We start from the raw sequence: 11,986 nt of genomic DNA, 5'->3' as shown, positions 1-11,986 counted from the left end.
AATTTACCACCAGAAAGAACCATGCAGTTTTAAATGCTGTTTATTGAACATTCGCTCTCTTGGCACTAAAGCTATTTTGGTAAATGATATTATATTAAGTACAAAATCTGATCTGTGTCTTCTTACTGAAACCTGGCTTAGTAAATGCGACACTGTCCCCCTAGCTGAGGTGTCACCAGATGGATACTCGTTCCTTCATAAGTCTAGAGATTCTGGTCGAGGAGGAGGCCTTGGAATAATTCATTGTAACAAAATGCAAATCACTTCTAAAAATGTAGGCAACTTTACATCCTTTGAGGTATTCATTTTAAATATTAAAACAGATTCCAACACAATTATAGTGCTAGTCTAGAGACCACCAGGGCCATATTCATTGCTCATGACTGAATTTAGCAACCTTCTATCTGATTTGGCTATAAATTATGATCACGTAGTTCTGATGGGGGATGTTAATGTACACATTGATGTGGAAACTGACACTTTTAGCAAATGTTTTAATTATTTGTTAAATTCAGTAGGATTCTGTCAGATTGTCAAAGGTCCAACTCATAATCATAACCACACATTAGACTTAATTATAACTTACAAAGTTGAAATTCAAAATTTAAATATTACTCCATTAAATGTAGTTATTTCCGATCACTTCTTAATTACATTTGATTTAGTTCTGCCCATGCCAACGCACTCACAGATTAAAACAAAGACAGTGCGACATCTAGATTGTAATTCTGCTTCAAAATTTATAGATACCTTGAGTAAGTCGAGCGTAATTGTAGAAAACCGTTTAGATCAGTTAACATCAAATGTAAACATGGAATACAATTTAGATCAGCTAATATCACATTATAATGTGACCTTGAGAGATGCTCTGGACACAGTGGCTCCCTTAAAACAAAAGTGATCAAAGCACATAGAAACTCTCCCTGGTTTAATGAAAACACTCGAGCTCTTAAATTAGAGTGTCGAAAACTGGAGCGCAGATGGAGAACAAAAAAGCTACATGTCTTTCAAATTGCATGGACAGTGAGTGTTAAAAAATATAAAAAAGCCCTCTTTAAAGCTCGCTCAGAATACTATTCTACATTAATAGATAGCAATAACAAAAATCCTTGGGTACTGTTTAGAACAGTGGCTAAATTAACAAATGGCAATTCAGATCAACAGTTCAAAATACCAACAGATATTAGCAGTACAGACTTTATGAACTTCTTCAATGAGAAAATTAAAAATATAAGATCCCAGATCTCAGCATCACAGTACAAACCAAATAATAGCTTAGCAGACCCTGCCGCACATTGCATTCAGCACTTTAGTAATTTTAATCCTGTAACTCACCAGGAAGTCTTAACTTTAATTACTAAAATGAAGCCCACTACTTGTTCCCTAGATCCAGTGCCAACAAAACTAGTAAAAAGTGCAATGGATGTTATTGCAGCGCCTATTCTAACCGTTATCAATAGTTCATTACTGCATGGCACCGTACCTGATGCACTAAAAATATCAGTCATTAAACCTTTACTTAAAAAGTCAGACCTAGACCCACACATACTAAATAATCCATCCATCCATCCATTTTCTAACCCGCTGAATCCAAATACAGGGTCACGGGGGTCTGCTGGAGCCAATCCCAGCTAACACAGGGCACAAGGCAGGAACCAATCCTGGGCAGGGTGCCAACCCACCACAGGACACACACAAGCACACCCACACACCAAGCACACACTAGGGTCAATTTAGAATTGTCAATCCACCTAACCTGCATGTCTTTGGATTGTGGGAGGAAACCGAAGCGCCCGGAGGAAACCCACGCAGACACGGAGAGAACATGCAAACTCCACGCAGGGAGGACCCGAAGCGAACCCGGGTCTCCTAACTGAGGCAGCAGCGCTACCACTGCGCCACCCCATACTAAACAATTATAGGCCTATTTCAATTTTACCACTTCTCTCTAAAATACTAGAAAAAGTAGTCGCCAGTCAGCTTCAGTCACACCTTACGCATTACAATTTATTTGAGAAATTCCAGTCTGGCTTTCACACTGGTCATAGTACAGAAACTGCACTAACACGAGTTGTAAATGACATTCTGATATCCTCTGACGAAGGAAACTCCACTTTAATTATGTTGTTAGACTTAAGTGCAGCATTTGACACCATTGACCATTCTATTTTACTGCACAGGCTAGAAAACGATGTTGGGCTTACAGGCCCCGTGCTAGCTTGGTTCAGTTCTTATTTATCAAATCGATTCCAATATGTACAGAAATGTGATGGCAGTACTCCATCATTATACACAGAAGTTCAATATGGTGTCCCACAGGGCTCAGTACTGGGACCTTTACTGTTTTCACTTTACATGCTTCCACTTGGAACTCTCATTAAGAAACAATGTCAATTTTCACTCGTATGCAGATGACACCCAGTTATACCTTTCATTTAAATCAAGTGAAGTTTCTCCGATGTTGTCTTTAATTAGTTGTGTTAGTGAATTAAAGGAATGGATGAATGAGAACTACTTGTCTTTAAATACAGATAAAACAGAGATGTTAATTGTTGAGGGAATGACGCTGATCACAGCAATATTTTGTTGTCATTTAACTCAGTTGGAATCCCAATTAATTTTACTGAATCAGCCCGCAATTTAGGAGTTATCTTTGATTCTAGCATGTCATTTAAAGCACATATTACAAAGTTGTCCAAAACATGTTTCTTCCATCTTAAAAATGTTAGGAAATTAAGGCGTTCTAAATAAACAGGATTCAGAGAAATGAATTCATGCATTTATCTCTAGTAGGATTGACTACTGCAATGCGGTGTTCACTGGCTGTTCAAACTGTTCTTTATACAGCCTCCAGTTAATCCAGAATGCGGCTGCAAGAATTATTACAAGAACAAGAAAATATGAACACATAACTCCAGTTCTTAAATCCTTACACTGGCTCCCGGTTAAGTTTAGGGCTGATTTCAAAATCCTCCTTTTAACATATAAAGCATTAAATGGCCAAGGTCCGGCTTACTTGTCTGAACTTATCATGACTTACAAACCTGAGTGCACATTAAGATCTCAAGATGCCGGTCTACTTAGGATTCCAAAGATTAATAAAATAACAGTGGGAGGTCGAGCTTTTAGTTACAGGGCCCCTAAACTGTGGAATGGTCTTCCTGCTTCTATAAGAGATGCCCCTTCAGTCTCAGCCTTTAAATCCCGGCTGAAGACTCACTACTTCAGTTTAGCATATCCTGACTAGAGCTGCTGATTAACTGTACAGACTGCATCTCTGTTGTTAGTTGTTAGCACTAAAACATAAGTAACATGAGAGTTAGAATTGAATACTAACCCTCACCTATTCTGTTTCTGTTCTCGGTACCCAAATGTGGCAATTGGTGCCACGGCCCACCTGCCAAGTTGTTTGCCTGCCTATGGTAAAGTCATCCCTGATGGAGGATCACAGGAATCATGGGAAAGAGGGGTCCTTTCATCGGGGCAACGTTTCAGCCGGGTAAATGGCCAAATGGGGAGGCAGCTTGATGGATGAGGTCTCCAGGACTCTAAAAATATCCAAATCTTATTATGTGATATCATCTACTGTTAAATTCTGCTCCGTACTTCTAAAATATTTATTATTATGCTCTATTAAGAATTTGTTCTGTTCTGTGTATTGTGTTCTATTGACCCCCTTCTTTTGACACCCACTGCACGCCCAACCTACCTGGAAAGGGGTCTCTCTTTGAACTGCCTTTCCTAAGGTTTCTCCCATTTTTCCCCACAAGGTTTTTTTGGGAGTTTTTCCTTGTCTTCTCAGAGAGTCAAGGCTGGGGGGCTGTCAAGAGGCAGTGCCTGTTAAAGCCCATTGCGGCACTTCCTGTGTGATTTTGGGCTATACAAAAATAAACTGTATTGTATTGTATTGTACTGTAAATATGAAATTTATCTGACAGGGCCATAATACTTTTTTCACAGTATTGATGATTTTAAGGTCTACTAAAATACGGAAAAATACAACAAAATATGACCTTGTTCTGAGAAAAAATGCAAGCTATTTCAAGACAGGATTCAATTAAATCATTTTGTGGTCTACCTGTTCCCTTCTGTACCCGGCGTTGATTTTTTTTCTCAGTAAGGACTTAATTTTTCAACTATAAATAATTCCTTCCTATCCAAAGTTTCTAGGTGAAGTACAAAATTCCAAACATTCCAGACACCCATAGAAAAAGCATGTTAGTTCTTAAAATTTCTAAACAGATGTTATGGACGATATGAGTCAGGACGTAAAGGCCCCAAGCGACAAAGTCTACATTTAATTATGTACATTTATTATGTATATAATATTATTGGCTCTGTTTTACTGTAACCAACATTGAGCAATCATTTAAATTACAACTGCTCAAAACTAGAGAAATACAGAAAAAAATATTCTTACCCTACAGCTGCAGGGTGGCTGAACCAGACCCCAGGTTTAGTGTCCATGTCCCCCCTACTTGTATGTCTGTATTTGCTTTCCAAGAGATCTCCAGTTTCCTTCCATTTCCCAAAGTTCAAGTTGGGTTGGCATCTAAACCAGTATTTTTTTTCAGGCCTTGCACTTGATGCCAACTCAAAGCAGTAAAGGAGGAAGTGAGTTTAATATCTTATGCTTTAGAAGTTTGGGGGTGGGGTGTCTGTCAGCACAGTTGCTTTGCAGATTTAGCATCACGAGTTTAATTTCCACTCCAGGTTGGTCAGTTCATGAATATCTGCATGCTTTCCCTGTCTGTTTGGGTTTATGATTTATATCCCTATGATGGGTGTGTTTTGTGTAAACTGGGGTTTTAAATTGCCAGGTTTACACGCGAGTGTGTGGGAGTCTGCCCTACAGCAGACTTTAGCAGGGGTGGGTGTTTTGCACCTGATGCTGGAAAAGTAGCCTACTGTCCACCATTACCCTGAAACCAAAAATTCCAATTAATTCATTACATGCAGCTATATCAATACATCCTATAGCCATTTCAGTAAAGCATAACTGAACTGAATTAACTGCTTACTTGTATTCATCCTAAGACTCCTCTCCTCAATAATGTCTAAATGAATAAGAAAATGTGCACTGTCAGATCACACAGCAGCCTATTCATTTTGCAAATTAAATTACTGCATAACACTATGTCTGTTCAACATGGTTGACATACTCTTCCAGAGATTGTCTCATCTCCTCTCCAGTTTGTAATTTTTACAGTCGGGATATCAAGGAAAAAAATTGGGTTTGGACAGGACCCAATCTAGACAACTAAGGACTGAATCTCTACTGCGTGTATAAGACGTCCTCTTTGTCATGCACTGGCACATTTGACTACTTTGTATGATGGGGCTGAGATATGAATTGGCCCATCACGGTCCTTTCAGAAAATGAGAAGTTTGTTTCCTGTAGCTATGGAGTAAACAGGTAGAAGAATAACTTTTGATAGTACTGATTGCGAGACTAACTTTTGAATCAGTAGAGGCATCAGTTTAACAGACATTGTACATAGTATTGTGAAGTAGAAACTAAGTTCCCAGATGAAGTTTTCAGTCTTCATTGAGAAAAGGTAGGATAAGGAGCTCAGCAAAACAGGAGTAAAATAGTGGCATCTCTGGATGAAGAGGAGCTGTCCGAGGTTCTTTTTACACAGGATGCTGACTAAGGACATCCCATGGGAGGTGTAAAAGTCTTGAGCCACTAGGAATAAACCAGGGGCAGACTCAGGACATGCTGGAGAGATTTTATTGCTCAGCTAGCCTGGAAGCATTTGTGAATTCCCTAGAAAGAGCTGGAGAAGGTTGTTAGGAAAAACATGGATTAATCAGTCCAGAGAGTCCCTCACATAATTAAAATGATGACTCTTTCTACTACTTTTTCAGCTCAAGAAATGATGATTTTTTTTTTTTTAAATCTAAGTATCCATTTGCTTAGTTACCCTGCTCATAGCCCATAAATAATTACCCTGTCAACAACAGCTTCTTATATATGTGCAGTCAATAAGGAGGAGAGAGAATGAATGAGACTAATGATTTAAGCAGCTTTGAACGCAGCCTAATGGTTAGTACCACAGGTTTGGGCATTAATTTAGGTTTCAAATACAAACTAGGCGGCTGTTTTTATACACCACAAATGTATAAGCACATCAAGGCTAGGTCACCACTTAAAGAGGAGAAAACAAACAAACAAAAAAAAAAACTGATTAACTACTATCAACTAACAAACATACATGCATAACATCAGCCATGCTGAAAGTGGCTATACAATAAGCAATGCAATGTCTGAATGACACAGGATGTATAAGCCTTATTAACCATCAGTTATGCACCTTTAGGACAATATTGCACCTGCATGCAAATGGTATTCATTAGTACAATGTTTTATACCACAAAGCTAAGAAAGTCCTGGAATTTAGTAAATACAGACTCCAGTAATCACATCTTAATCTCATCAGTCATCTGTGGGTTAAGGTGGAGTACTTCCAAACATCCAACAGTGGCCAATTTGTCAAAACACTGGAGCCCTGTGTTGAATTTTTGACACCTTTAATGTACATAGCAATAAATTCAGGCTATACATGGAGCAAAAAAGTAGATAAACCTGCTAATAAATAGGTGTACCTACTACTCAAAATAGAAAAAATGAAAAATTAGAGAACAAAGAGCAGAGGCAAGTGTAAATGAGAATGTTTCCCAAACAAGAGCAGCTCATTCAATTTAATTTGCACCTGTAACTTTTTATCAAGCAGGTGCCTTTAAATATAAAGAGACAGTACACTAATAACAAATAAATGTGGGTCAAAAGACAAACCCATTACTGAGTAGAGAAAACAAACATTTTCTATATTTAAAGACATCCTAATGGATATTAAGAAGTGTGGTAATCACCTTCAGATAATCTCAACCCCAATGCCTACACCTAAAAGAAGCAGGTCTTAGAATCTGAACCCGAGACTTAAAGGAGCCCTTAAATGACAGTTTTCAGCAGTCTTGCTATGAGGTCTGATCCGGGAAACAAAACAGAAAACATATAATGGAAGCTAGTGCTGGTTGACTAGTTTGAATTGCTTGACCTGTGACAAAATACCCTGTCCATGTGTGTGTGGATTTTTCTCTCATGTACTCCTTCCCACATTGGGTTTGGAGAGTCAAAAAACAGCCCACTGAATACTGTCATGCGAGTCTAACCTGAGGCAGACTGGTTCTCAGTGTTGGTTTCTGCTTGAACAGGCTAATACTGTAAGAAGAAAGAAAAAAAAAAAAAGTCTGCTCCTCTAAAGCAGTTCTACAAAAACTAACTGACAAGAGGTGAAAATGTGTCAGGAACTATTTCTTGTTCAAACTTTCAAAGTACATCTATTCACAAAAATAAGCAGAATATAATTTTAAAAATCAAAAACATATTACAAAAATTAAAAGTAACATATAGACACAATTTCCACAAAAAAACTTTATACACATGAAAGAAAGCACGATTACAATACAGTTAACAAGAAGACAACGATATGCAATATTTATTAAAATAAAGCCTTTTTTTTTACTGACAGGATTCTGGTTTAGTAACTGTCTGCAAAGCATATTCATTTTAGAAAATGACAAAAATAAATTATCTATAATAAGCACATTTAAAAATTGTCTTGATTATAGAAAAAGACATAAAATAAGACACATAGAAAAGGTGTTTTTAAAGTACAGACTGATATGTATATATATATTTTTTTAAAACTCAACACCAACTGTTAGCGTTAACATGACAACACTAGGAAAACCCTGTTTGGGCATACTAATTTTATGCAAAGACAACATAATCTGATTTTGTTAAACCTCTCAAGATCTGTCAATAATTTGGATAGTGTCATTATACAATTTTTGGTCTTGCAATCAAGTCTACTAGAATAAATGTACCTAAACAGTAAACTGAGCTGTCAGTAAGCAAGTACTGCTTGTTCCTTGAAAAGTCTGTTATGGCACATACTGAACACAGGTATGTTGTTTGTCACAGTGCAATGAAGTAGCATTAATTTGTGAAAATTCTTGTATGTTGCCTACTGATGCCAACAAAGGCCTCAGCGCCTCTGCAACTACCTTGAAAATTAAATATGGACATATAAAACAGAAGGAAGAATAATCAACCTGTTTGACAATACGTCTTGATTAAAAGTTAACTGAAAAGCTAACAAATGCATACATCCGTTTCAGATAGATTTTAAATTGGCAGATAAATGAATGCTATATTGCAAAGGTAATTTTTTCATGAACATAGGTTTATAAGCTCCTTTTTCCTTATGGGAGAGAGATAATGAAAAAAGAATGAATGCAAAGGAACTTTCAGTTATTGACCAAAAACACACCTGGTGTTTTGGAAAAAAAATCTTGACTGACAAAAGGTAAATCAATGTAAAGTAAGTTACTTCCTTATAAATCAGCAAAAATGAAATTCATAACTTCTACATGTCTTTCAAAAACAAATGAGTTATACACATTGATCCCATCTTCTTAAGACAGGGAAAGGACATGAAAACTGAAACACACCTATCATCAACTGAGCAACATGTTCAAAAATGCTACAAAACATTGGTCTAAACCTTTTATTGGGCCTCCGGAAGAAGAGTGCCATTTTTAACCCCTTCATTTACAAAGCATATTAAGGCCAATGTAACATTTCCAATTAGTTCACTGAAACATTTGCAGTGAATTCCATTAGACTTAAAATACATAATACCAAAACACACTAAAAGGTTACATGGAAAAGTGTTCAGTTTCTTTTAATTTTATGTATAAATTACTAGTGCATGTGTAGTAAATGTGATACAAATAAAGCCTCTGGAGATAGAGATTTTAAAGCCAACACCTGACAGGAAAAAGAATATTGCACACAGCACATATACAGTAAGATTGCAGGACACTATTAGCAGAGTTCTGAACCTTTGTTGTAACAGTGCATTAGTATGCACATTCACACACATGCACACAAACACAGATTAATATGCGCGCGCTCACGCACACACACATACATCACTGAACACCACGAACAGCAGAATTAGAGAATACCTTCATAATGTGCAGGACTATACAACAGAGACTGAGCTAGCAAAATACATCCAAATGAACCCACCAGCAGAGTCTACATTGTTATGAAGTGAAATGTGCATGTACTCCCCTCAGTTACTAAGAGGCCAAAAAAGACTTTGACTTTGTGTAGGTGTGCTACCCCAGTCCCCCACAAACCCCAGATGCCCAAAACAAAATTGATAAAGATAAAAAGCATTTTATGACTTCAATCTTAGTGGAACCTGACAATGGGACTGATTTGAGAGAACACATTTTTAGTATAAGTATTCTGAACTAACATTTTGAAATATATCATTCCAATTGCATACTTTTAACCTTCACCAGCAAAAAAAGCAGCAAATATTACTGGTACACTATAAGGTATGCAAAGAATATCTTTAAGCTTAACCTATTTCATTCAGTTTAAATTTGTCTTGTGCTTTTCATAACTTTCATTCTTAGCCAATAAAATAATTTGCGATTAGGGAAAATTAACTATATTGTCTGTATGTGTTTTAATATAATACTATTAAGGAGGGCATTGAAAAATAATACCTAATATTTTTTGCAATATAATGTTATAACTTGACAAAAACACTACCTTCTTAAACAATACTATATACTGGTGTTGTCAAATGAGAGATTGTTTTCATGTTAAGAAACTGTTTTAATGCAGAAAATGAGACATGGTGCGACAAAACTTGCTTATTCTCATATATAAATTAAACAGGGGGCTTTTTCAGAAAAAATTATTAAAATTGCTTATTTTTTAATAACAAATTATTAAGATCTTAAATAAAAATAAATCACTTACTTAAATAGTTTACATTTTTTTTCTTCCACATAAAGTTCAAAGTTTACTGTTTGGTTTTCCTGCATTACAAGCAATCTAAGATTCTTAGTAAGCAGTGACATCTAGTATCCTACAAGAGAATTGCAGCTGTTAAATAAAAAGATTTCAAAAACCCATGGAAACCTTTAGGATGGCATTTTGGTCAATATAAAATACCTGGTAGAAACAAACCTTGCTTCTAACCAGTTTGCGCCAACAAGAAATAACATTCAAAACAATGGATTTTAGTTTATATTCAATTATGTGCATATAAAATATTAGTTTGTCTCCCAATCCATTCATATATACATCTCTCTCTATTCACACAAAATGCCTCAATCACAGGACAATGACAGTGAAAGTGAGGCAGTTTTCATTGACTGATCACACTTTGTTTACTTTATCACAGTTTTTGTTTACTATTAAATGTGACAAATGCAATAAAGTTTTAACATTTTGCATTTTTTTTACTTGTTGAGAATTTTGACATATGCATGCACCTTGCCATTTTATGAAGGCACAAAAATTTATTTTACTGTAGACATTTGAGTATTTTTCCAAATATAATGGAACAGAAAACTGTAGTCTACTGTAAATCTGCTTTATCAACTGCAAAGGCACAACACTAAGAAAAAGGCTTATTGCCAAGAAACGCAATCCTGAATTCTTGGAGCTCACTGTAAAAAACATGTCAAGAAAAAAAAGGACATGAGTTAACTCTACACAGCACAAAACCATGTTGTGATTATCAACCATCAGAAAGCAATTGCACATGTCAAAAAGAAAAAAAAATCCTCATTCAGCTCTGTTATAATGCTTAGGTTGACATTTAATACTTAGGCATAAAATAATGGTCTGTTATTTACATGAAAACCAAATAAAATGTACAGTTAAAGGACCAAAGTGCACATAAAATAAGGCTGATATTTATGATAACACTTTGTTATTTTGTCTAGATGATGGGGAATAACCCAATGGCAATAATGCCATTTTGCAAATGAAAGATTAAAAAGTAAGTTTCCTTTTTTTTTTTACACATATAGTTTGAAACAAAAAATCATTAAGTGGTGCATTGCTCATAATAACTGCAATATAGGCAGACAACTTAAGCATTATCTGTCAGCATTGGATTACTTAAAACTATATAACATTTGCACCACTACATACTGTTATTGTTGGTAACGGTCTCATGTGTGAGGGATTAATATATAATAATATGTAACTTCATTTTAAAGGGGGCACATCTGAAAACATCAATTCAAAGTTTACAAAGCTAAACAAGTGAGAGTCTGCACAGTTCCCATTTGTAGAACATAACAGCTTTGATACAAAGGCCGGAGAGTTTAATATAATATGAGCAATAAGTTTAAAGAGACACATATGCAAAAATGGCATTTAAAAATCAAAGAAATTTAAATAAGTAATGCTTCATGTTAAATGCCTATTGGTATGTTTGTGCTATTCAGTGTTAGGCTGTTTCACAAACAGCCAAGCTTTCTTGACAAATTTTGGAGACAAGCAGCTTGTTCCAAAGGAAAATACTCCATATACAGCACCATGAGGAAAGTCTTAGTAATTAAAGACATTCTGACAAATCAGCCCATTTACAAATCCAGTTTTTTGTCCTAAAATGCATAATAAAAAAAGTATTCTTCAATTTATGTTATTTCTGACCCTTGCCTTTAAAGCAGTTGAAAATCTTGTCAAATAAAAATAAAAATGTGAATTCTCTTATCCCACCCTGCCCTGATGATTTTTCTTCCATGACAAACAAGGCTTATTTAGAGATTGCTCTGGTGTCCTGAAATCTTGAAGCTGGTTTACAAATGTTAATGAAGGCTTTGTAGTTAGTGATCAGGTTAGCGGTTTATTGAAGAATCTCACATAATCTCACAGCAAGAGTTCTGCTTCCGAGCCTACATGGCGAAACAAAAGAAATACAAAAAGTTATTCCACAACAGAATACACTATTCATTATTAAATACATTTTTATTTATTCTTATAAATTTCAATGCTACCATGGCAAAGGGGATTTTATTATGGTTGCTCCAGCTAGATCGAACTTACTCTATAGGCTTAGGTTTGATTTTATTTATTTATTTTTTTAAATACACT

At 35.8% G+C, this 11,986-nt stretch overlaps 1 protein-coding gene across 2 annotated transcripts in view; it reads right to left on the bottom strand.

Annotated features, from left to right (window-relative positions):
* Positions 1 to 7,296: 7,296 nt before the first annotated feature.
* ykt6 (YKT6 v-SNARE homolog (S. cerevisiae)) overlaps positions 7,297 to 11,986 on the bottom strand; it is a 33,843-nt gene continuing 29,153 nt past the window's right edge. For both annotated transcript variants that reach the window (XM_039768615.1, XM_039768616.1), the window contains exon 8: positions 7,297 to 11,787. In XM_039768615.1, the coding sequence (XP_039624549.1) occupies positions 11,752 to 11,787 (36 nt within the window). In that variant the 3' untranslated portion in view covers positions 7,297 to 11,751. The remainder of the gene's footprint in view (positions 11,788 to 11,986) is intronic.

The sequence above is a fragment of the Polypterus senegalus genome, chromosome 11 (assembly GCF_016835505.1).
Source record: "Polypterus senegalus isolate Bchr_013 chromosome 11, ASM1683550v1, whole genome shotgun sequence".
Classification (NCBI taxonomy): domain Eukaryota; kingdom Metazoa; phylum Chordata; class Cladistia; order Polypteriformes; family Polypteridae; genus Polypterus; species Polypterus senegalus.
The sequence above is the reverse complement of the archived record's forward strand: the minus strand, read 5'-3'. Positions and strand labels throughout refer to the sequence as shown.